General features: G+C 42.3%; 1 protein-coding gene across 1 annotated transcript; it reads left to right on the top strand.

Annotated features, from left to right (window-relative positions):
• The first annotated feature begins 6054 nt into the window (after positions 1-6054).
• On the top strand, positions 6055-24045 carry micos10 (mitochondrial contact site and cristae organizing system subunit 10). Its single transcript, XM_078425184.1, has 4 exons — positions 6055-6162; positions 21151-21198; positions 22561-22670; positions 23679-24045. The coding sequence occupies exons 1-4, from the start codon at positions 6096-6098 to the stop codon at positions 23691-23693; spliced, it is 240 nt and encodes a 79-aa protein (XP_078281310.1). The 5' UTR covers positions 6055-6095; the 3' UTR covers positions 23694-24045.
• Positions 24046-27532: the final 3487 nt, after the last annotated feature.

The following is a 27532-nucleotide window of genomic DNA, read 5'->3' as shown; positions in this document are numbered from 1 at the left end:
TCAGCGGTCAGGCAGGTTGGGACTCTTCTTTTGAAATATCGCTTATATATGTCTCCAGAAATGCTGCCTGACCCAGAGTTATTTCAACACGTTGTGTTCCATGCAACATTTCCTCTATAATAGGTAAATGCTTTGCAAAAGGCCTCCATATGGCACAGTAGCATAACTATGTTTGCAGTTGCTGGTTAATTTATTTTTATCTCCCACTCCAAGGTGCTGGTCAGGCCACCTTTGAACAATTTTGGGCACCATATCTGAGGAAGGATGTGCTGGCTCTGGAGAGGGTCCAGAGGAGGTTTACAAGAATGATCCCAGGGATGAGCGGGTTAAGATATGATGAGCATTTGACGGCACTGGGCCTGTAATTGCTGGAGTTTAGAAGGATGAGGGGGGACCTCATTGAAACTTACACAATAGTGAAAGGCTTGGATAGAGTGGATGTGGAGAGGTTGTTTCCACTAGTGGGAGAGTCTAAGACTAGAGGTTACAGCCTCAGAATTAACGGACATTCCATTAAATAAGGAGATGAGGAGGAATTTCTTCAGTCAGAGGGTGGTGAATCTGTGGAATTCTTTGCCACAGAAGACTGTGGAGGCTGTAAATTGATATTTTTAAGGCAAAGATAGATAGATTCTTGATCAGTACGGGTGTCAGGGGTTATGGGGAGAATGCAGGATAATGGTGTTAGGTGGGAGTGATAGATCAGCCAGGATTGAATGGCTGATGGGCCGAATAGCCTAATTCTGTCCTATCACTTATGACCTTATGACTCCACTCTGAATTCTCAAACTTCTGCCTCCTATATAGTTGCAAAAGAGCTCAACATTTCTTTATTTTTATTACTACCTTCATCTTTGGCCTTGCATCATTTCCCCTTTGTCATTCAAGCACTGGGCGGCACAATGGCACAGCGGTAGAGTTGCTGCCTTACAGAGCTTGCAGCGCCAGAGACATGGATTCAATCCCAACTACTGGTGCTGGCTATACGGAGTTTGTATGTTCTCCCCATGGTCGCGAGGGTTTTCCCCCGAGATCTTCGGTTTCCTCCCACACTCTAAAGATGTATAGGTTTTTAGGTTAATTGACTTGGTATAAGTGTAAATTATCCCTGGTATGTGTAAACTTGTGTTAATGTGCTGGGATCGCTTGTTGGCATGGACTTGGTGGTCCGAAGGGCCTGTTTCCATGCTGTATCTCTAAACTAAACTAAACTAAAAATAAACACTCTTGCAATCCATTATTATACAGAACTTCCCCTTTGGTGTTTCCTTCTGTTCTCCTTTCTCTTTTTTTTATTTCTAGCTTTGCGCAGTTCTGGAAAGTTTAGTCTTGTTCCTCTCTTGCCTGACCTGGTTAGTATTTTGGGTATTTTCAGTTTTGTTTTCCCTCATACCCATTCTCCCTATGCTCTTCAATGTTTTTTAATTTAGTGACACCACTCAAAATGCACCCATTTCCAATGTGTATGTCGCCACCAAGCCTTTTTGACCTCCGTATTCAACAAGGCAATGGTAAGATCGAAATGGAAGAGTGGCCAGAGTGGGGTGGGAATCAAATCAGGTAAGGACCTGAAAGTTTGATTTGAATCAAAATGGATGAATTCAATACTGTCGATGTTCAGTAAAGAAAATACTTCATCAGTCATCATTTGATGTCAGTTAAATTGCTATATTTTAATCTCTGCATTTTGGCACAATATATTACCAGTACTATATTGTACTGCAAAGTATCAACTATATTGATATTATATCCTTCTTCAGTACATGCCTGAATGAAGTGGATGTAGAGAGGATGTTTCCACCAGTGGGAGAGTCTAGGACCAGAGGGCACAGCCTCAGAATAAAAGGACGTACCTTTAGAAAGGAGGGTGGTGAATCTGTGGAATTCATTGCCACAGAAGGCTGTAGAGGCAAAGTCATTGAGTATTTTCTAAGTGACGATTGACATGTACTTGATGTACTTGAGGGTCAAAGGATATGGGGAGAAAACAGGAAACTGGTTAAAAGATGGATCAGCCATGATTGAATGGCGCAGTAGATTTGATGGGCTGAATGGCCTAATTCTGTTCCTATGACTTAAGAACCTATGTGTATTAAATCCATAGCTAGAACTTGGGTAGTACTAAGTCTGATTTATTATCAAAATAAAAAGTTTAATTACAAAACGTAAGTAGGCTTATTTGTATACATGATGTTGCACTTTAAAACGTGTGAATGGAGTGGATCAAAGGTGCTATCAGAGGATTTCCCATTTAGATCCCATCTTCACTCGACATCTAGACAGTCATAATTTTAGCAGGAGCCTTCAGAAAGATTTAAGAATAGCACAGGGAAGCTTAAGGAAACTGGAACCATTTGTTGTAAATATAAATGTGCACAGTAAGAACATTTTGTGATATCAATTTCCGAAGTATGTCACTCTTTGGGTTTTGAGTTTCAATCTACTTAGAGAGTACACTTGGAGAAGACTGATAGTTGGATTCATGGGTGGTGGTGGAGGCAGTTATGACAGTGGCATTTAAGAGGTTTGTGGACAGCCTTGTGGATGGGCACATGGATATCCAAGGAATGGAGGGATATGGATCATCTGCAGGCAGATTAGTTTAACTTGGCATGATGTTCGGCATGAACATAGCGGACTGTATGGCCAGTTCCTGCGCTATACTGTGCTCTGTAGACATGAGGAACTGCAGTTACTGATTTACATTTCTGGAGTAACTCAGTGGGTCAGGCAGCATCTCTGGAAGGCATGGATATGATGTTTCGTAGTAGGATCCTTCTTCAGTCTGAAGAAGAGTCCCGACTCGAAAGGTCACCTATGCATGCTTTTCCTAGCACTGTGACAGTTGAATATGTGCCAGGTAGTCTGAGCATATGAATAGGAATTACTATGAGGACATTGAGGAAAACACAAAGATTAAGAACAGGAATGCTGAGGGTTCCCCGACTGCCACAATTTCCCCAGGATCACAAGGCCATTTAATACTGATGGCTTCTTTTCCTTGCCATGCTTTTCCATTGCACACAACAATACATACTCTTCAAAAAAAGAAAAAGAGAACAGGAAAAATATTTACATAAAGCAAGACACCTAGGAGGTGGTGAAGGTGAGGTAATTGATTGATTCAAATGTGCAGCATGGAAACAGAGACTTTCCAACAATTCCACACCACCATCGGTCACCCCTTCACACTACATCTATGCTATGCTATCCCACTTTCTCATCCACTCCTTACACATTGGGGGCAATTTACAGAGGCAGCCTACAAACGCACATGTCTTTGAGAGTTGGGAGAAAACTTGACCACCTGGTGAAAACCCATGTGGTCACAGGGAGAACGTACAAACTTCACATGGATTGCACTTGAAGTCAGGATTGAACATAGGTCTCTGGTGCTGTGAATTGCCAGCTTTGCCACTGTGCTATCTCCGTGCCATTCTCTGTGCAGTGAAGGCTGGCACAGTGGTGAAGCCGTGAGAGCTGCTACCTCGCAGCACAAGAAACCCGGATTCGATCCTGACCTCGGGTGCTGTCTGTTATGGAGTTTGCATGTTCTTCCTGAGATTTGGTTTTCCTCTGGGTGCTCCGGTTTCCTCCCACATCCCAAACACGTACAGGTTTGAACGTTATTTGGGCTCTGTAGATTCCCCGTAGTGTGTTAGAAATGGATGCGAAAGTGGGATAACATAGAGCTAGTGTGAATGGGTGACTGATGGTTGGCATGGACTCGGTGGGCCAAAGGGCCTGTTTCCATGCTGTATCTTTCAATCAATCAATCAATCAATTGCTTCTAAGTTTGCTGATTGCTATTTGTGACATTTCCCCCTCATCTGTCACAGCCACTATCACCTTTGGCCAGCAATCAATACATTTTCAAGGTGCTAATTGAACCAATTGCTTAAGCAACCAGGGCCTTCAAACTTTATTAATTAAATCACACACATTACTGTGTGTTGCGACTGTTGCCGATTTTCAGCATTACTATTTCCTTCTTGTGTCTCAGCATGCATTTCCCTTTTTTGCTTTTGTCCCTCCCACCAAAGGCATGTGCAAATAGCAGGCAAGAGCTTGATCCACTCCAATAATCACCTGAGAAAAATGAGGATATGTGTGTGCATGCATTTATCTTCAACTTCACATTCAGCATATGCATGTCATTGTCAAAGAGTCATAGAGTAAGGGAACAGGCCTTTCAGCCCCACACGTCCATGCCGACCAAGATGCCCCAAGTCACAATTGCCTCCATTTGGCCTACATCCCTCTAAACCTTACCTATCCATATACCTGTTGAAATGTCTTTTAAATGTTATAACATACACATAGCATGCTGTGTGTCTCTCCAAACCACAGAACATTTGAATTGCTCTGCACATCCCAAGCAACACAATTTCTGCTTTCTTCAGCCAAGCTTAGTTACTTGCTATTATTTTTTTCACGTCCCAGTTTTTGTAACTCTCTGATTTAATGAGTGGTATTTTATTGTCATAATCGCTTTGCACTGTAAATAGTATAGGACCATCAGCAATATTATAAAAAGTATTCACTTGAGCAACAACCAGCTCCATCTGCAACAGAATCCTAGTCTCTCTTCATTCATGTTTTCCCAGCTTTAATATTATTTTTATGGTAAAAATGTGTGTAACACCGGAGCTGCAAGTTTCTGGTTTTATGGATCGTGGATTTCAGATGAAGTCCACAATGATCATTATATGGAATCGTTTACATGCCTTTGTCTTCCACTGGCATTGTTATTTTTTGATATGTCCCATTATAATGAAAGTCAAGGATAATGATCATGGCTCTAATTTTTCTATTTGCTTCTACTAACCACATGTAAAATGCTGTTTATGTGATAACATCTTTGGTGGTTCCCACAATCGAGTCAGCTGTTTTGGTTGTTATATCATATTTATTTTTATAGTTAAAGCCCTTTGGCCCACATTATCAATGCCAACTAGGTTGGTGCACTGGGCTAGTCCCATTGGCCTGCATTTGACTCATCGCTCTCTAAACCCTTCTTATACCTGTCCAGATGTCTTTTAAAAGTCACAATTATATCCACTTCCATAGGTCCAACTTGCAGCTCATTACAGATGCGGATTACCCTCTGATTAAAAAAGCTGCTCATGAGATCCCTCTTAAATCTCTCCCCTCTCACCTCAAGTCGATGATTCTAGTTTTAGAATTCTCTAACCTTGGAAAAGGTGTGAGCTTTCTCTTTATGAATTTCTCATGAATTTGTACACCTCAGTAAGGTGACCACTCTGCCTCCTAGATGACAATGAAAGAAATCCCAGCCTATCCAACCTCACCATGTAACTCAAGCCCAAAAGCCAGGATAACATCCCCTTTGCACTTTTGGTGGATCCCCTTTGCATTTTTTCCAATGTGAGGACTTCCTTCCTGCAGCTGGACAACCAGAAATGCACACAGTATTTCAAGTGCGGCCTCACCCATGACTTGTACACCTGTATCATGGTATGCCAACCTTTCAACTTAATACCCTTCCCAATGAAGGCAAAGCTTGCCAAGTGCTTTCTTCACCACATTAATTCACCACCTTTCAGGATCCATTCACCATATTCATGCATTATGAACATACAGCATGGTGCATGATTGCGCTATGCAATGTGCACATTTCTTTCTCATGTCTCAACATTTAAATCCAAATTGATAACATACAGCAAAAGGCCAAATGACAGTGTCCTCTCTGGTCATGTGTTCATGGCCAGCACCGCCTTGCTGATCACGTGCTCATGCTCCTGGTTAGCGCCGCCCCTCGCTGGCCACGTACTCCTGGTTAGCACCGCCCCTCGCTGGTCACGTGCTCCTGGTTAGCGCCACCCTCGCGGATCACGCGCTCCTGGTTAGCGTCGCCCCTCGCTGGTCACGTGTTCCTAGTTAGCGCCGCCCCTAGCTGGTCACGCGTTCCTGGTTAGCGCCGGCCCTCGCTGGTCACGTGTTCATGGTTAGCACCGCCCCTAGCTGGTCACGTGTTCCTGGTTAGCGCCGCCCTCCCTGGTTCCGTGATCCCGCTCCTCGTCCCGTCCCTCCCCCATTCCCTCTTCTCGCGAGATTGTGTGGAAGGCTGGTCCATGATGGCGGAGGCCGAAATCAACCAGAAGATGGAACGGTGCGCGGCCGACGCGGTGGTGAAGTTAGGTAAAGTCCATCCGAGTGCAATCGATCTCACGGGACATACCTTTTGCGTTGACAGCTGGTTCGGTGGAACGGCGTGCCATTTGAGTGTTCAGCCATCGAGACATGTGCCTGACCTGTAGGCCTTTCTCAAGGTGCCCTGTCATTGATTCGGTTTATAAAGGGAGTCTGACGAAGGGGTCCGATCCGAAACATCATCTATTCTTTTTCTCCAGAGATGCTGCCTGTCCCGCTGAGTTACTCCAGCGATCTCTGTCTATCTTCGGTATAAACCAGCATCTGCAGTTCCTTCCTACACATAGAGAGTATGTGTGCATAGTATTTATTCACAAAATGCTGGAGTAACTCAGCAGGGCAGGCAGCATCTCAGGAGAGAAGGAATGGATGACGTTTCGGGTCGAGACCCTTCAGACTGATCAGGAGAGAAGGAATGGGTGACGTTTCGGGTCGAGACCCTTCTTCAGACTGATCAGTCTGAAGAAGGGTCTCGACCCGAAACGTCACCCATTCCTTCTCTCCTGAGATGCTGCCTGACCTGCTGAGTTACTCCAGCATTTTGTGAATAAATACCTTCGATTTGTACCAGCATCTGCAGTTATTTTCTGACATGTGTGAATAGTTGTCATATATACTGAACGGAACAACTAAATGCCTTTCTGTGGCAGCTTGACAGATCTGCAAACACAATACAGGTATATAATAAACAAATTCAATGAATTACTAACCCCAATAATAGTTTTTAAAAATCACGATGTGTTTACTGCATCCAAAGACAGTTCACAGTTGAGCATAGTGTTATCATAGGGTCATAGTGTGGAAACAGGCCCTTCAGCCCAACTTGCCCACATCGACCAACATGTGCTATCTACACTAGTCTCACCTGCCTGCATTTGGCCCGCATCAATCTAAACCTATCCTATCCATGTACCTGTCTAAATGTTTCTTAAATGTTGCAATAGTACCTGCCTCAACTACCTTCTCTAGCACCCTGTTGCATGCACCCATCACCCTTTGTGTGAACAAGTTTCCCGTCGGGTTCTTATCAAATCTTCCCTCCCCCCACCATACCTTTTATTCATATGAACTTTGTACCTCTTCGACAAGGTCCCACATAGGAGATTAGTGGGCAAAATTAGAGCACATGGTATTGGGGTGCTGACATGGATAGAAAATTGGTTGGCAGAAAGCAAAGAGTGGGGATAAATGGGTCTCTCAGAATGGCAGGCAGTGACGAGTGGGGTACCGCAAGGCTCGGTGCTGGGACCGCAGCTATTTACAATAATAATAATAATAATAATAATGCATTACATTTATATAGCGCTTTTCATACACTCAAAGACGCTTTACAGGGATTTAAAGAACATAGGGAAGTGAATAAATAGATAAATAAGTAAACGAACAGAGAAAGGAGACAGAAGTTGAGGTGACCTTCAGTGGTTGAAGGCAGTACTGAACAGGTGAGACTTCAGTGATGTTTTGAATGTGGTGAGTGAGGAGGAGTCTCTGACGGTTTGGGGTTGTGAGTTCCATAGGGTGGGAGCAGCGATGGAGAAAGCCCTGTCCCCCCAGGATCTGAGTTTGGTCCGGATGGGGGGGGGATAGGAGATTGGCAGCAGCAGAGCGGAGGGTTCAGGTGGGAGTGTACCTGTGGAGGAGGTCAGTCAGGTAGGATGGGGCCAGGTTATGGAGGGCTTTGTAGGTCATGAGGAGGATTTTGTACTGGATTCTCTGGGGGATGGGGAGCCAGTGGAGTTTGTAAAGGACGGGGGTGATATGGTCACGGATCGGGGTGTGGGTGAGTAGACGGGCAGCGGAGTTTTGAATGTATTGAAGTTTACTGATGATTTTTGAGGGTGCGCCATAGAGGAGGCTGTTGCAGTAGTCCAGACGGGAGGTGATGAAGGCGTGGATGAGGGTTTCTGCAGCTGTGGAGGAGGGATGGACGGAGATGGGCAATGTTTTTGAGGTGGAAGAAGGCTGTCTTTGTGATGTGTTTGATGTGTTTGTCGAAGGAGAGGGTTTGATCAAAGATGATTCCAAGATTCCGGATGTGAGGGGAGGTGGATACTGGGAGACCATCAATATTGAGGATGAAGTTTTGGGTGGATTTGGTGAGCGTTTTTGGACCAATGATGATGATTTCAGATTTGTTGCAGTTGAGTTTGAGGAAATTTGATTGAAGTCAAGATTTTATTTCAGTGATGCAGTTTGTCAGTGTAGAGTGTGTGGTGGTGGAGATTGACTTGGTGGAGATGAGGAGCTGGATATCATCGGCGAAGCAGTGGAAGTTGAGACCATGACGGCGGATTAATTGACCAAGGGGGAACAGGTAGAGGATGAAGAGGAGGGGGCCAAGGACTGAGCCTTGGGGGACACCTTGGGGGAGGGGAGCGGTGGGGGATTTACAGTTGTTAATGGAGATGAACTGGTGCCTGTCAGAGAGGTAAGATTTGAACCAGGATAGGGCTGTGCCGGTGATGTTAAAGGAGGTTTCAAGTCGGGTGAGGAGAATGGAGTGATTTATGGTGTCAAAGGCGGCGCTGAGGTCAAGTAGGATGAGGATGTTGAGGTTGCCAGCGTCGGAGGAGAGGAAAAGGTCGTTTGTGATTTTGAGGAGCGCAGTTTCAGTACAGTGGTTGGAGCGGAATCCGGATACATTAATGACTTGGATGAAGGGATTAAAAGTACCATTAGCAAATTTGCAGATGATACAAAGCTGGGTGGCAGTGTGAACTGTGAGGAAGATGCTATGAGGTTGCAGGGTGACTTGGACAGGTTGTGTGAGTGGGCGGATGCATGGCAGATGCAGTTTAATGTGGATAAGTGTGAGGTTATCCACTTTGGTGGTAAGAATAGGAAGGCAGATTATTATCTGAATGGTGTCAAGTCAGGAAAAGGGGACGTACAACGAGATCTGGGTGTCCTAGTGCATCAGTCACTGAAAGGAAGCATGCAGGTACAGCAGGCAGTGAAGAAAGCCAATGGAATGTTGGCCTTCATAACAAGAGGAGTTGAGTATAGGAGCAAAGAGGTCCTTCTGCAGTTGTATAGGGCCCTAGTGAGACCGCACCTGGAGTACTGTGTGCAGTTTTGGTCCCCAAATTTGTGTAAGGATATTCTTGCTATTGAGGGCGTGCAGCGTAGGTTAACTCGGTTAATTCCCGGAATGGCGGGACTGTCGTATGATGAAAGACTGGAGCGACTAGGCTTGTATACACTGGAATTTAGAAGGATGAGAGGGGATCTTATTGAAACATATAAAATTATCAAGGGGTTGGACACGTTAGAGGCAGGAAACATGTTCCCAATGTTGGGGGAGTCCAGAACCAGGGGCCACAGTTTAAGAATAAGGGGTAGGCCATTTAGAACGGAGATGAGGATAAACCTTTTCAGTCAGAGAGTTATAAATCTGTGGAATTCTCTGCCTCAGAAGGCAGTGGAGGCCAATTCTCTGAATGCATTCAAGAGAGAGCTAGATAGAGCTCTTAAGGATAGTGGAGTCAGGGGGTATGGGGAGAAGGCAGGAACGGGGTACTGATTGAGAATGATCAGCCATGATCACATTGAATGGTGGTGCTGGCTCGAAGGGTCGAATGGCCTACTCCTGCACCTATTGTCTATAGTTTCCCTCTCCCCTGACTCTCAGTCTGAAGAAGAGTCTTGACCCAAAACATCACTTATTACTTTTGTCCATTTTGTGTCTATCTTTGGTGTAATCCAGCATCTGTTGTTTCTTCGTAGACATCCAATGCATGATGCTTTATATGTATTTTTATTTTGATATTTCTGCTATCCTATTGTGCAGAGATCTTCTTCACTGAATGGCGGCACTCCCCTGGTATTATCCTCCGGTATATCAGGCAGTCCAAAGACCTGTGAGCCAAGCAGGTTTTGGAGATGATGATACGAGTTCTGAAACAATTGAATGCTCAAGAGTTGAATTGAATGCTCGATTGGAAGCATAAGAATAAGGGGTAGGCCATTTAGAACGGAGATGAGGAATAACTTTTTCAGTCAGAGAGGTATAAATCTGTGGAATTCTCTGCCTCAGAACACTTTCCTCAGTTCTTGAGTATTATTTTAATCTTGAATCTAAGTACAGATGCCTCTGATTTGTTTTTCCCCTGGATCTTGATGTACAGATTGGAAATTATGCTTAGCATCCCTGTGTTGCTGAACATGATGACTCGCTTGTCACAAGCCTTACTTAATGTATCATGGATTTTATGATTTGGAAAGAAAAAGAATGATTTAAAAATTTGGTTCCTCGTTGTGCTTGATAACATATAAACTCGAATTATTCACATGTACTTTGCCCTAATAGAAACATAGAAAATAGGTGCAGGAGTAGGCCATTCGGCCCTTCGAGCCTGCACCGCCATTCAATATGATCATGGCTGATCATCCAACTCAGTATCATGTACCTGCCTTCTCTCCATACCCCCTAAAGGGTTAGCCACAAGAGCCACATCTAACTCGCTCTTAAATATAGCCAATGAACTGGCCTCAACTACCCTCTGTGGCAGAGAATTCCACAGATTCACCACTCTCTGTGTGAAAAAAAACGTTCTCATCTCGGTCCTAGAAGACTTCCCCCTTATCCTTAAACTGTGACCCCTTGTTCTGGACTTCCCCAACATTGGGAACAATCTTCCTGCATCTAGCCTGTCCAACCCCTTAAGTATTTTGTAAGTTTCTATAAGATCCCCCCTCAATCTTCGAAATTCCAGCGAGTACAAACCGAGTCTATCCAGTCTTTCTTCATATGAAAGTCCTGCCATCCCAGGACTCTCCACACACACAGAGCCAATTATATATAAAAAGTCATTGCTATTTTTAAGTGTTAGTTCCATTTCCCAAGCTTTTGTTTTAACCTATCTATAGCAAGGACAATGTTCCTTTTGTCTTTTACCTTCCTTCCCACTGTCCTCCACATTCATCGTCTGAAGTTTCCATCACATTGAATTAAGTGGCATCACCTCCTCTCTCCTTTCAGCATTCCAAAGGGATTGTTTCAGTCTTCCATTTCCACCAATCCCCATTCCTCTTCTCACGGCACCTTCCCATGCAACTGGAGGAGGCACAACTGTACTTTCATCTCTTCCCTTCGTACCATTCTAGGAACCCAAATGCTCCATCCAGATGAAGCAGCAATCTGCTTGCACCATTTCCATTCTAGTGTACCACTAATGCTGATGAGATGACTTCCCCTCAAGTGCAGATGAGGTGACTGCCTTGCAGAGCCCTTCAATTCAACATACGAGTGTGATGCTGCTCTTCCAGTTACCTGCCACTTTAATTCTCAAGATAGACATAGAGGGCAGAAGTAACTCTGCGGGCCCAGCAGCATCACTGGAGAAAAAGGACGGATGATGTTTCGAGTTGGAACCCTTTTTCAGACTGAATGTGTTGCAGACTTTCTAGTCTTTTCCAAAGATGCTGCCTGACATGCTGAATTACTCCAGCCCTTTGTGTCTGCAGTATAAACCAGCATCTGCAGTTCCTTCCAACACACTTTAATTCTCAAACCCACTCTTTCTTTGGCCTCGTAGACTGTACCCACGAAGTCCAAAGTAAGCTTGAGAAACTATATCTCATCTTCCAATTGGGCAAGCTACAACCCCAATGATTCAATGTTGAAATTGGCAATTTCAAATAACTGGCCTTTCCAATTTATATCAAAATCCTCCAGTTCTGGTCAATGTAAGGAACACTGGGGGAAGCATCTGTGGGAAAGGTGTCATGGGTGGCATTTTGGATTGATTAATATCTATCTATATACTAAAACTCTCATTTGTTTGTTTGTTTGTTCCTGAACTATAGCTAAAACGGTACATGATAGCGCGACAATTTTAGACCCACCTTACACACTGTTGTCCCTTTGGTGCTAATGGAAGAAGTTTCATTGAAATCGGTGTTATATTTTTAACGTTATTTACATTTTAAAGTTTAAATCTATATCCTAGGGAAGGAGAGGGGAGGGAGGGAGAGAGAGCGAGAGGGGGGAGGAGAGAGGATACGGGGGGGGGGTTGAGGGGGATGGAGTGGGGGGGAGGGAGGGTGGAGGGATGGAGGGTGGAGGGGGAGAGGGGAGGGGCAGGGAGGGGGGGAGAGAGGTGGGGAGAGGGGATGGGGGAGTGAGGGAGGAAAGGGTGCTGCACCAAGGCAGTAGAGGTTTGGGCCCAATGGGTCCACTTGGTCTAGTACATTTTTAAATATTTCAAGTCACTTACTCCTTCACAGCTCGACATCAGTCTGTACAATTCCAGCCATTTGCATGCAGAGCTTTGTACTTGCGGAGCAGAGTGTAGAAACTGCTTGAAATTGGATTAATTTTGGAGATTTTAAAGTTCAGCTTCAAAGGAAAATTCTCTTTGGCACTCAGGCCTCTCAAACATCCTATGTGATGCTTTCCTGTGATCTGTCGATGGATAAGCCAGGTTGTTTCTCTTGGAGTGAGGTTATTACCTTTAATTAAAGATTTGCTTGTGCTTAATTATAACACAGAGCCACAAATATGAACAAATCTTTTTCATTCAATCATGGTAAGGCTATTTAGAGAGGAACCATCCCTATAATTCGTCTTAATAATTATTATCCCTTCTGAAGTTTGGGTATTTTGTGGGTTCACAAGATGTAATTATATTTTGCAATTGTTTTTCACATTTGATATCTTTTGGCCTATTTTTCTTGGTAAAACTGCTCTGCATGTATACTTGCCCTCTGATACTGATGAGAACGTGGTAGGATGGCTGGATTTTTTTGCTGAGTCTGCATGGCTCTAAATAAACAATTGGTTACATGCTTGCCTCTGAGTCAAAAGATCAGGGATTTAAGCAGATTGGCGGACTTCAGTTTGCAATTGAAATTAGCACCTTGATGTAATGTTAGGCTTATTCTCGATAGTAAAATGAAGATCCTACCTGGTCTTTTCTGTTAATTCTCTAGCTCTTTCCCACAGGCAACACCGTCAAGCCAGACATTCAACTCGTTAATCTCATTGTTCTTTGTGGACCGTACTAGCTCAGAGTAGTTTAAGAAGTGTAAGAAAATAACTGCAGATGCTGGTACAAATCGAAGGTATTTATTTCACAAAATGCTGGAGTAACTCAGCAGGTCAGGCAGCATCTCAGGAGAGAAGGAATGGGTGACGTTTCGGGTCGAGACCCTTCTTCAGACTGATGTCAGGGGGGGGGCAGGACAAAGGAAGGATATAGGTGGAGACAGGAAGATAGAGGGAGAACTGGGAAGGGGGAGGGGAAGAGAGGGACAGAGGAACTATCTAAAGTTGGAGAAGTCAATGTTCATACCGCTGGGCTGCAAGCTGCCCAAGCGAAATATGAGGTGCTGTTCCTCCAATTTCCGGTGGGCCTCACTATGGCACTGGAGGAGGCCCATGACAGAAAGGTCAGACTGGGAGGGGGAGTTGAAGTGCTCAGCCACCGGGAGATCAGGTTGGTTAAGGCAGACTGAGCAAAGGTGTTGACGGAAACGATCGCCGAGCCTGCATTTGGTTTTGCCGCTGTAAAGAAGCTCAGAGTAGTTTGTTTTCTTTCCCTGATTTTTTCAGAACTAATTATGTGAAGTGCAACTTGGTGTTAGTTAATGTAGCCTTTTAGATATTCTATGTACATTTTCAGCGCCGTAGGTGGCCGCTACTTGTGTGCATCGGGTATACAAGCAAATAATTTCACTGTGCCTAGTCACATGTGAAAATAAAGTATTCCATTCCATTGTTTGGCATGACATGAAATAATGTATCCTTATTTTTCTTTGTCCATTGTGTTTCTAGAAGCAACAAACTTTGCAGTGCTTTGGCACTGGTATCTGGCTCTGATACTTTTTATAAAAGGAAACACTGTTTAAAGAACTGTATTCCATAATTTTTTTAATCTTAAAATTAATCTATCAGAAATGGGTGACGGAATGCTTCATATTCACAGTCAGTAAATTCAACTTGTGGGAAAGAGGGACAGTTACCCATGTAATAAACAAATTGTCCTTACGAAATTCCCCTACTCTTAACTGTCTTTATGAAGGGGAATCTTCCACCCTATTTATTGTTTCAGTCTGCCTGTTGATGTAACCAGCTGATTTCCAGGAAGATTTGTTGGCCAAACTGTTTGAAAGTTTTAATTCAGTCACTTTGCTTAGAAACTTATTAAAAATCATGAGCCTTATCAATTACAGTGCTTAACTGTTACCTGTTAGAAAGTTAGATTTGCTGTGGAGACTGTGGAGATTGGGATTGATGCTGCATGTGTGTTGCATCCATGTCACATGTATGTCAGAAATGGATGTACTGTATGTAATGTTGACTTTCTAACCTGAGTAATGCAAGTATGTACTTGCACAGGACACATCCCTGGGTGGGAAAGGGAGTTGAGAAGGCAGCCCGACCATGATGGTTTTTGCCTGCTGACCATCCACAGATGGCATTACCAGTTGAACACAAGAAGAATGACAAAATATGAGGCATGGGAGAGGAAAATTGGTGCGGTGGTAAAAGAGAACATACTGTCTGTAGCTGATTGGTAGTGTTTGTGTTCTTTGATTAGATGACTGCATTATTGTAATTTATTTGCACAAATTTTAATTGCAGTTTCAGATTATATAGAAATAAGATCATCTGTTTGCATTTACTAAATTCCATTTACTGAATTCTTGTAACAAATTGTGACATGCATCTAGACATACTGTAATCATATATTGTCAACCTATGGAGTTGAATATAAAATGACACGGGTTGGTTTTAACATACCACCATTGGTACATAAACTTTTCTTTCTGAAGAAAGTTTCATGTCTTTAACTGTGGATGAAAGTGAGAGCTTGGAAGCAGACTGTGCTACCGGCCAAGTTTTAACAAAATGCAATGATCGCAGGGCAAGTTGATTAAAGCAAATATATGTCAAAATGTCACTTTGGAAAAGAAACAGCTACAATAGACTGGACGGTCGAGCAAATACTGCAGGTCTATGTGAAGACTGATTGTTTAAAAAGAGAGAGATAATTTCTGTAAATAAATTTGCACTAAAATCATTGCACATGAAGTAAAGGAAGACGAAAAGGATGCTTATGTAAAATATGTTGCTGGTGATGATATTACTGACCGAGTTTCCTTGTGTCATGGTAGCTGTAACTATACAATGCATTATTTTGGCAGAGTTAGCCTTGGATCGTTGTCGAAACATGATTCAATTAAGACTAAAATCCATCTGGAGCAGATATTTACTTTAAAACCAATTGCTAATGGAATGGGAGATTTAATGGGGTTAACATTCCCATCAACCTTTGCACCAGATGCTTGGAAGATCTTCAGGCTGTTTTAACATACCAGTTATTGCCATCAAACTCCTGGTTTAATAGCTTTTAAACTAGTAAATAAAAAAATGTACTGCAAATGTTTTAACTTTGACTTGTGTGTGCACTCACTTCCTATCTATGTTGCTTCTCGGTTTTTAATTGTAGTCATTTTTATGTCATTCTCTGTACCTCTGTTCCTCCAGTTGTTCTGCACTCCACTCGTGGCCTGCCTACCCTGATATACTGAAAGTTGTTGCTTTCTGCCCAGCCTTGGCTGAATTTTTCTTCTCCATCTCAACATTACTTTCATGGTTGATTCTTATCAAGCATTGTTGAATTTTTTTGTTTGTCGTGTTATCAGTGAGTACTATGTTTGCAGGTCTGTTATGCTGCTGCATATGACAAGAATTTAACATTCTTGACTTGATTTTTGCCATTGCCCCCACCTCCATGCCCCCCTTCCATTTTCTCTTCTGCCCTCCCCCTGAGCCCTCTGTCACTTAGTTATTTCCTGATTCCATCGTTTTTACTGTATTTGTTAATTTGCACCCCAACTCTGTTGCTTTCCTTGCCATGTAAAACTGTTGTCTCACACTGCCATATCACTTTCCCTCCTCTCACACAACAATCTGTGGCTTCATGCCTCTTTCTGCCATCCATTCTCTCACTTCATCAGTACAGCGTTGTTTTCCCCAATTCCTTAATGCTTTCTGTCTGACACTGACCCTGCATCTGTCTCACATTAACTTTTTTGAAAATCTCTGTCTGTCCTGAGCTATCAAATATTTTTTGAGAACACACTTTCCATTTGTACTTGTATTTGCACTTGTATCTGCAAATGTTTGCAAGCTCGAAGTTTATAGTTATAATTTTCTAGAGAAATGCAGCGTAACAAGGCATAAGTGAACATAGGCATCTATGCCAGTATTTTGTTGATTCATTTGAGATGTTTTTTGATTTAGAAGTCATTGAAGTGTAGAACGTGAACCATTTAAGGAGTTAGTTAATTTTTGTAGAAAGTCCTTTTTGGTATCCTATTTGTTTTATTTAAAATAGTCATATTATCTCCCTAATTTTAAGCTGGTTTAATTCAATCTTACTTAACCTTCCTTTGCTTGGGATTATCAATGGGACAGTGATGTTGTCATCATTTATTTAAACCATTAGCAGTCAAAGTCTGAATCAATTTTCATTCATCAATTGTTTCTCAATCAAACTGCCATCTTCTCCAAGGATTAATAGACTGATCTTTGTTTTGCAAGATACAAGGTCATACAAGTATGATCAAAGTCTCTCCTACACTCTTCAAGAGTTCACTCTTTAATGAACTTCAAGTTTAATTCCATTTATGTTTTTGGATGTTCTCGAGTTTGTTCAAAGCCTTCCAGTTCTCTGCGCTCCACAGAAAAGCAATGACTTGGCCCCTTTGAAAATTTAGGTCGTATTTTGAAAGGACATACCATTCTAAATTCATGGGAAATTGGTCCAAGAGCTCAACTCTGTGTGGATTTTTATGCAAATGTGCCCATTTGGGAGACATCAAACGTAATGCTGTCAGTATGCTAAAGAGAACCAAAATCCAGTCATTTGTATTTTATTGCCAATTTAACCTTTATTGAGAAGCTGCCCCAGTGTTAAATCTCAATTTTTGAACAAGAACACAATAAATCCTTTTTGTCGGGCTGTGGTGTAATTAATTGTCTTGGTCATGTGGACAGTATTTTAGGCAATGTGTTGCTCCATGATGGAAATTGAGTATGTAAAAGCCGGAACTTAAGGGACCTATAATTATACAGCTATTATTGAGAGCACTCCCTATGTGTTCTTTCTTGTGTACTAGATTTTTAATAGTGAGGCAAACTTTGAAACTGAATTTTAGCAGTTCCCTGAGATAATTGTGCATTCAGCTGAAGTCATTGATTTCAACATTAATAATGGTTCAGTTGTCAAAAATACCCAAGGGCAGTGAAATTCCTTTTCTCATACAGTTCAGTGACGATCTGAAGACATTGGGCACATTCATACTAAGTATAAGAGTGTGATAATGAACCTAAAAAGGAAATCAGGATGCATATATGATCAGATAATATTTGGAGTAAATTATACCATTGTACCATAATATTTGCTGTCAAGAGTGTTTCACTGACATATGTCTCAGATAGAGCAATGAAATTCTTACTTGCAGCAGCATAACAGAATATATAAACATAGTACACTATAAACAATATAATAAACAAGAAAAAAGTCCAGTGCGTGTACTTATGCACATACTCCCATATACAGATATATCCAGATCATCTATACCCCCACGCATATGTATTGCAGTTATTACAGCAATGACTGCTCTTTACATGTGCCTCATTGACTGAAACACTTTGGAGATGTCTTGAGATCATGAAAAATATTAGCTCTTTGCTCGACAGGTAAAAGCTTTATGTGTCCTAGTTTACACAGCATTTTGTGTCATGTTGCAATCTTTAAAGATTCCACCTGAGCAGTCAAATGCTCCATTTTTTAATCGGTGGTAGAATAATATCTTTATTTGATTTGCAATTCATGCAGTCGTTCTGGACAAACATTGAAGAATGGAGAGTTTGGGCGCTGGGGGCTTTAGGGTCACAGATGGATGAAAATGTGTTACTCATTAGGGGACGTAATTTCAAAATGTGATAGCTTGCCTCATTAGTCACCTCGAATTAAGGTTAATGGTTCAAGCACCACTCGACAACAATATAAATTTAGATCAAAACCATTAATTTTTCATTCATAAATCTTGAAAGGACTAGCATCTGAAATCTCTGATTAATGAAGTAGATTTCTCCATGCCTTCTATCTTGGTATCTGTGTTAAAAGTCGGGTAAGACCCACATATAATAGCATGACAGCCACTGTATCTCTCCCATCTGATTGGGTAGTCTCAGCCACTGTGCTTAGGGAATAAAATATTTGTGAAATCAGCAATTTAGAAATTATTGCTGAAATTTGATATGGCCCTTCAGGATTGCTCTGAAACAAAGCAGTCTGATTGAAAATTGTACTTCCAATAGGAAGAATCCGTTCCAATGTGTTTACTTGTGATGCATTGAAGTAACAGTTGTGATTCCTCTTCCATTTGTCCATAAACCTGTACGTTTCTCATCCTTGACTACCTTCAAGGTGTCCTCCTACGTTTTTTGGAATCTTCAATTCTTTATTCCAGAGAGTGTTTGAATGTTTCTGTCTTAAGATTTAAACAAACATTTTTAATGTTTGAACAAAACCCAGGTTCCTTTTTTAAATTTGAATCTTTGAAGTGTAGTTTTATATGAGCCCACTCCCAAACATAAATGTCTTTGCAACTTAATATGAATACAGCATAATTTAGCAAACTGCAGCAATAACTGCATTTCTTGACTGCTTTTCTCCTGATTAAACAATTCCTTATCCAAATCTTACATTTGCGAAATGTATAAACTCTTCATGACTTTTTAAATATTTGAAGTGAAAGTCAAGCTTCCAACAGAGGATATGTATACATTATATATATATATATATATATGTCTATAAAACAGATTCTTATGCCAAAGATATGTTCCAAAATACAGACTTGACCTCTTTATGAAGTCCCTTCTCGTGGGCCCCAGCCCTAAGGTTAAGGGCAACAGAAAAATACCTTAATGCATCTCTGTCTGGGAGACAGGTGGTGTGCAGCAGAGATGATGGTTAAAGGTCAAAATCTTTCCCCATTTCGTACATTCTTGTTGATGGTTAGCTTGTCCTTGTTGAGTATAATTTCTGTGCACGGAATTTTAGGAAATTGTTAATTGTAATAGGCTTTGAAGTTCAAAAATGCTTGGAACAAAAAAAAGTTCTCAAATTTTCACTGCTCCTTATGACCAAAACCTCTAGTGCAGTGCTTCTTAAACTCATTCACCCTTGAGTCTTTGTCACAAAATTTCATTCACCCTCGACTAAATTTTCTTATGTTTTTTTGGGGGTAATTTTCATCTTATTCTCCCTTGTGTATAATTTTATATATATTAAGTCATTCACCCTTCATGCACCCCTCTAGTTTCATTCACCCTTGGGTGAACAATTCACCAGTTGAAGAAGCACCGACCGCTCTATAGTGTAGAGATGAAACGGAGTTTTAGCTGCAAGATTGCTGCATGCAACTTTAGTTGGTGTTTTTAAACTTTATCAGCAAGAATTATAGAAATTTGCACCACAGAAGCTAGGTCAATCTGTGCACAGTGACACATCGAAGGGACAATTGTGATTAATCCTCCATTCTGCTTTTTCATCCTTGAGTACCTGTCCGATTTCACTTTATAATTATTTATGGAATAGTTTTGGTTGTTGTGCCTTCCTGCCATCAGAGCTATTTGAAGAACAGAATGTTTTAGAACTAGGGCCGACATGTTGCCTGGAGAGATAAAAAAATCTCTCTTAATCTGGATATATAACTTAGTTTGGATCAACAATTACCTAGAGACAAAGTTAAGAGTCCAATTTACACTCGTGTCTGAACAGGATTTGCGTCAATTACTTGCAGAATTTCAGAATTGCAATACTCTTGTGTTTTGTGTTGGAGGAATCCGCTCAAGGCAGTGGACTGACAGCCTGATTCAAAACTCTTGTCACGTGCATTACATTTTCCAATCCCTTTAGCTGATTTTATTTGAAAAATAATTCCTTCGCTCTGTCTTCATCCTCCCTACTAATTTCTTGCCAATTTTTTTTTCCTTCTGCGCTAACTCTGTGCTGTGTGTAGGTCTGAATTCAACCTGCAGTTTCTCAGTGAATTCAAGTAAGCATGGGCTAGAATTTCAACAGGCTATCTCACTGCTAGAACAATCACAGCTCACCTTTCATCGTTGCCCACCGCTCTTTTTCCATTGGCTTTCACTCAGTAACTATTGAGTAAGAAAGTCTGTCCTATCCTTTCCAAAGTATTGTCGAAGACAACTCAGCATTGATTGAAGTCGAGACCTCCTTGTTTTTACTATCACCCTGATATGTGCATCGAGCCATTAGGGAACCCTCTATATAAAAAAACAAAAACTGTAAACTTTTTTTGGGGGGCAGGCCTGGTCTTAAAAGTCTTTGACATGGAGCTAATTAGCACCAAGTTGAAGTGTGTTCATTTATTAGTTTGGGTTAGTAGGTACTTGCCTTTCTTTATGCAATCAATCTGTAAAGACTAATAGCGCCAGACAAACTGAAATTCACAGTTGTGCTGGCGGAAGTTGTTTCCCCTGCAGTAGTTCCTGCAATTTGTTGAACACCATGACCTGACTCCAAGTTGTAATTGTGTTAGTTGCCCCTAAGGAAGATTTTCTTCAAGATGAAAAGCTGAACCTTACTTAACACCAACACCACCCCCACCCGTCACCACAATCACCATCTACGTCCCCTCCCCCATCCTCACCACCCCCAAACCCTGGTGATTTTTAAGGCTGGTGAGCGAAGAGGTCTGTAGAACAATATTAATTTGATATTTAAGAGGACAGAGCTTATGAAAGCTGACACAAATGGCACTTTGAGCTGTGACTGTACAGAAATATTAATTCCTACAATGCCTTTGACTGTTTTTCATACAACTTGTTCTTGATAGTATCCCCTTATCCCTAAATAACTTTAAGGTTATCTATCGATGGTTCAATTTCAAACATTATTTAACTGATCTTTTCTATTATATTTTCAGGTGTTGGCCTTGGATTAGGAATTGTATTTTCTCTTTTTGCTTTCAAACGTAAGTATTACTGTTTGAAGTTCGCATCTAAAACCAAGGTTTGACCTTTCTATCGGAAAATCTTGGGCCGGGTGGATAATTTGCAGAAGTATTGTGGGAGATGCAGCATTAATGCCCAGGAATAGCTCGTGTTCAAATCTGATTGGCATTGTCATAAACACCAGAATGCGATGGAATAACTATGTTCCTTAATGGTTAGGGCCTGTTATTTGAGCTACACAGACTTGCAACTAGCATCTAACCAGGGTTGGATTCATACGATTTTGAACTGTGAAGGAGAAAGGGAAAAGTGTTCCCTTCAGGGTATTTCTCCTCTCCACTCCTCCACTATCCCAGCCAGAGCAACCTGCAGGCAAGCATCAACTAGTCTATGTTTACCTTATGGTTGAATGATGCACTGCCAGCCGCTGTCTACGTGCCCATGGGAAGAATGGGAACTTGAATGACGTGCACAGTGGTGTTCTGTGCAATGGAGTTGCACTGCAGCATAACTGTGCCTTTGGAAGAGTTTAGTTAGTTTAGTTTATTGTCATGTGTACCGAGGTACAGTGAAAGGATGTGTAGGAAAGAAAACTGCTAACATACGACTGCACAGGTAAAATCGAAGGTAGACACAAAATGCTGGAGTAACTCAGTGGGTCAGGCAGCATCTCTGGAGAGAAGGAATGGGTAACGTTTCGGGTCGATACCCTTCTTCAGACTGATGTCAGGGGAGGGGGCGGGACAAAGATAGGATGTAGTAGGAGACAGGAAGACTAGTGGGAGAACTGGGGAGGGGAAAGAGAGGGACGGAGGAACTATCTGAAGTTAGAGAGGTCAATGTTCATACCGCTGGGGTATAATCTCCACAAGCGAAATATGAGATGCTGTTCCTCCAATTTGCACTGGGGCTCACTATGACAATGGGGAGGCCCAGGACAGAAAGGTCAGATTGGGAATGGGAGGGGGAGTTGAAGTGCTGGGCCACCGGGAGATCAGGTTGGTTAAGGCGGACAGAGCGGAGGTGTTGAGCGAAACGATCGCAGAGCCTGCGCTTGGTCTCGCCGATGTAGAGAAGTACAGAGAGGTACAGTGAAAAGCTTTTGTTGCATGCAAACCAGTCAGCAGAAAGATAACACGTGATTACAATCGAGCCATTCACTGTGTAAAAGTGTGGAGCGATTGTAATGTGTGATTGCAGATCTGCTTCTGTGACTAGCAGGTAAATAGTCTCCTGGGTTGGGCGCCATCTTGGTAGTATTGGAGAACGGAAAGTATTGGAGTACATAAATCAGCTGAACCTGTTGTAGATGTTCATTACGTAGAGTACTTAATTGTTTCACAATAGATATTCTGTGACAGCTTGTTTTTTCTCATGTTTAGGGCGTGTATGGCCTATTACATTCGGTGCAGGGATGGGTTTAGGAATGGCATATGCCAATTGCCAGCGTGATTTTCAGTCTCCATATCTCCTTCATGGGAAGTTTGTCAAAGTGAGTACAATGCTAATTCTTTTCAATTGTATTTTTATTAAAGTACGAACATCAAATAAGTGCTGAACTATCTCTGTCGGCTTGGGTCAGGCCCTTGCAGTCGTATGTTAGCGATTTGAATTATTGCCAAAGAACGTGTGATTTAAGGGTCCACTGGATCCTTCCCAAACTGTGAATTCACAACTGGCAGTAACGCCTCTCGTGACCTCCACTAGGTAAGTTCTGACCATGAGGTGCTGCATTTACGCATTTTGGGGTTGCAGATATAAGGAGAGGCTGGATAGGCTGGGTCTCTTTTCCCCAGGAATGAAGGTGATCGGGAGGTGACCTTAGAGGTGTATATAAATCACGAGGGGCAGAGTACGTGAAAAGCCACAGTCCTATCCCTCGAGTAAAGGAGTCTAAAAGCATAGGTTGAAGGTAAGGGAGCTGAGTGGCAATTTTTTCACGCAGAAGGTGGTATGTATACTGAACAAACTACCAGCAGAAGTAGTAGGCGCTGGGTCTATGCTCCAGTTTTATGAGCGATGCCTGTTCCAAGCAAGTGCCGGGCTGTTACTGGCCTCCAGCCATCTCCTTCCTTGGATGCCACGTCCCTCTCCTCGCCCGTCCACCTCTGTTCCCCGGAGGTGCCTCCCGTAGCCCATCGCGAGGTGCATGGTAGACCAGACCCCGGTTCCCACTCCTCTCCTACCGGCCTCGCTCCATGCTCATCGTCATCGTCCGTCACTGGCCCTGGTGTCTGGGCATGGCGGGCTCCCCCTTCCAGACCAATGGTCCACCGGGTCCAACAAGCGGGGTACTGGCTCAGCGGGCTCCCCCTGAAGCCATGATCTGCTGGTCCGGGTCTTGAGTTCGGCCGCTTAAGTTCCTACTATTTGCTGTACACATCAGGACACTGTAGTTATTTGATTTTGTGTTGTCTTTTGTAACAGTGTAGTTTGGTTATTCTTTGAAATGTGCAGAATAAAATAATGGTAATCTTGAACTTTTTTATTCTTTCCACAGGATGAATCAGCGTAGTGTTTTCTGACTCTACTAACTGTTGCCCGTGAATCAATTCTACCTGTGTCCGTCCATGCAAGAGAAACTCTTATTGCTGTGCTATGTTTAATTTTATTTGTCAAACTTCTACAATAGAGTTGGTATTAATAAAGAGTTAACAACAGTTCATTGTCCCCAGCTTTTTCCATCTGTGCGTGTAAGTGGAAGAGCAGTTGGGACTAAGGACTAACAGATGGGCTCATCTAAGAGACTGTCTGATATGATGATCGCTGGTGGTGTCAGCAAGTGAGGTGAAGTTCCGAAAATAACTTGTCACGATTGTCAAACAACCAATTAAACTTGATATCGATTTATTTGATTGTCTATTTAACTGGGTATTTTGGTCTCTTCTTGTGGTGCTGTTCTGGTTAAAATGGAAAGCTTGTTACTTGTCAAACAGGAGCTGAGCAAAGGTGCACACTCCCACAGCTGGAGTTGTTAAAATAAAAGACTAGCTCTTGCTTTCTTGTGAAGCACACTGCCTCTGCTCCCCACAACAGGCAACTGCTGGAGGGCATTCTAAATCACTCCTGTGTTTATAGCCAGAATATAAGCTGAACTTCTAGTTTGGAATGTTCCCTCTGTGCAATCTCTGGAATCTAGAACCACTACGCAGCTAACAATAAATTACAGTGTAATAATGTATTGCTGCTAAATGCTGCCCAGGCTGGTAGTAAATCAGCTCAATTAATGCTTTGCATGAAGAACAAAATTACAAAGGGTCACTGCAGATTTACTACAGTGAAATTATATAGTCACCTCTATAATAGGCAGCCTGCTATAAGTCAAATGTTAATGGTACATTTTCAAATAATTCTTGCTGAGCGTCCTGTCCACATGCGTGTGGATTCCCCAGTCTATAAATTATCAGTGTATTGATAGCTATGATTTGCTGTTTAACACTTAGGGGAATAAAATCAGGTTAGCATATAAACAAATTACTTTTTTCAAATATTGCATCAGTCTCTAATTTACTCCTTAACTTTTATTTTTTTTGAGTGGCTGCTAAAAATCTTCGGCGATTGAAGGCTCTGCTGCTGAAAAGGGAGGAAGGCAAAAAGCATTTTCTGTGCACGCTCCCTGTCTTTCCAAGTATGTCAATTTTACTCCATGTTCAATTATTGTCAATTTTACTGGGTATTTTCAAAATAGGAAATAGTGCAATTTAAAATCTTGACCTTCCTGAAGATCTTGTGTTACGTTCTACTATCTCAAGGTGTGTGTTTTATATCCAGCTCTTTTTATTATACAGTAATTTCATGAGCATTGCGGTTCAGTATCACACCTCAATAGTAGCCTCTTAAACAAGATAGCTTGTCATATTCGCAAGTAGATCAATGAGGTAGTTTATTTCACCGCAATCTGAAGTGAATGTGGTTGAAATTAATTGTAATAAATTACTACATCAGTAGTAGAATGAAACTTCCTTGGAAATGCAGTTCGTGCTGCAGAAATCTCTTCAATTGTGATACGATGGCTCTGTGGATGGGATACTGAACTAGTCCAGGATTAAAGTTCAGATCCCTCTGTCAGCAGGAGAATAAAATTCATTTAAATAAACCTGGAATTGAAAAGTTGCCGTCAGAGTTGCCATAACCTGAGGGTCTGAGCTAGAGGGAGAGGTTGAACAAGTTGGGGCCCTATTCCCCCACCTGTATCCACCTATCACTTGCTAGACATTCTCCTGCCCCCACCTCTCTTCCAGCGTTCTCCCCTCCGCTATAATCGGTTCGAAAGGGTCCCGTGCGGAAACATCACCTATTCATGTTCACCAGACATGCTGCCTGACCTGCTGAGTAACTCCAGCACTTTGTTTTGTTTTCAAGAATAAGTTAAATATTCATGAATAGTAATGCTCTTAAACTTGCAGCGAGTGTTACTGCAGGAAGGTACCAGATTCTGACCCTTGGCTGAGTTGTTGTGGGTTAAGAAGAGAAAACTAATACAATGTTTATACTTCACATTGGAAAGTGTTTTTAGCTATGCATGAACACTGGGCACTCTCACCTCGAATGTCTGGTGTAGTCATTTCAGTTGTTGCACCATTCAACACCACAGCTCCAATAGTAGTTACTTTAATGAGCTATCAGATAGCTAGTTGTCTTTGGCATGTAAGCCGATGAGGCTTGTCAGTGTCACCACAACCTGAAGTGAATGTGGTTGAAAATTACTTCAGGATGGGTCCAAATAATTAGCCTCTTAACGACTACAAACATATGTGACAACAATGTGGTCACCAAATTACACCTCCTGACTAGAGCAGTATATTAATGCATTGTCTAGGGAAAATAATCTCATTTTAAAACAAAAATGTGGGTGATTATTCATTCCAAATATTAACTATTTTAGTGAAACAAAATTCAATACTAAACTAGTTCAATGCATGACTACTATTTGAGATTTGTTTTAGTTATGCATATCTCTGTCATTGCATGAGAGTAAAGTGGGAAGCGATCTTGTCTAAGTCTTATTTGCACAGGGTATGAACCCGAATAATGAAGTTCTTACTTGCTGCAGCTATAGAGACATGTAGAAGCAATAACAATAAATATACTATAAGTTATCAGTTATTCCAATTGGATAGAATCATAGAGTGATACAGCGTGGAAAAAGAGCCTTCGGCCCAACTTGCCCATACCGGACAACATGTCCCAGGTACACTAGCCCCATCTGCACGCGTTTGGTCCATATCCCTCCAAACCTGCCCCATCCATGTACCTGTCTAACTGTTTCTTAAATGTCCCTGCCTCAACTATCTCCTCTGGCATCTTGTTCCATGCACCCACCACCCTTTGTGTGAAAAAGTTACCCCTCAGATTCCTATTAAATCTTTTCCTCTTCACCTTAACCCTATGTCCTCTGGTCCTCGATTCACCTACGCTGGGCAGGAGACTCTGCATCTACCCGATCTATTCCTCTCACGATTTTCTACATGATTTTAGATCAGAAAACGAGAGTGCAAAAATCAAGGTAGACAGAGTAACCATCGTGGTGTGAAGTCCAGAGTAGTGGCTTATTGCTAAGGAATGCCCAAATCCATCTCTGGAGTTTCCAAGCCCAATTAAACAAGAAAAAACCCAAAGTGCTGGAGGAACTCAACGGACCAGGTAGCATCTGTGGAGGTGACCCATCTTTAGTAATACCTAGTAAGGGGGAGAAAGCTGGAAAACAGATGGGTGTGGGATTAAGTGATAGGTGGAAACAGGTGAGGGGGGGTTTTGATTCGTATGTGGGTGGAGAGAGGGTAGAGATGAAAAGGAGACAACAGCTTGTCAAATAAGAGAAAAGCAAAGCCAGAAAGGATGGAGGTGGGAGGAGAAATGGGTGCACTACAGCAAACTTTGGAAAAGGGGGGAGGGGTGGGGGCATTGTAGGTGAAAACAAGCCTTCCTGCCGCGAACCAGTCTATGGTGACACCACAGTGGGGCCCGTGCATTATCCTCGCCACTAACGCACTCCCTTTTGTTTTGTGATCGATTATTAACATTAATATTTACAGTACAAAATAAATCAAAACAAAACCCACCACCATAATACAAGTCAAACAAATACGTTAAATAAACTCTTACACAACTATATCACCATCCGTTGACTTCCAACCCACGCGGAAATCCCCGCAGTGCGCCCGTGGACAGAGCGTGGTCCATCTCTAGTACCACCCGGGCATCTGACGCCCCTTGTCCTTGCAGTGCAGGGTTGGTTCACTTACTCATGAGACTTACTCACGAGTCACGGCTGGCTCCCTCTGGCTCAGCCAGCGGAGCCCCAAGCTGTGGTCTTCCACTCCCTTCCCCACACAAGCACTCGGGCGGGCTCCT

The sequence above is a fragment of the Rhinoraja longicauda genome, chromosome 30 (assembly GCF_053455715.1).
Source record: "Rhinoraja longicauda isolate Sanriku21f chromosome 30, sRhiLon1.1, whole genome shotgun sequence".
NCBI lineage: Eukaryota > Metazoa > Chordata > Chondrichthyes > Rajiformes > Arhynchobatidae > Rhinoraja > Rhinoraja longicauda.
This window is presented reverse-complemented; position numbering and strand designations above follow the sequence as displayed.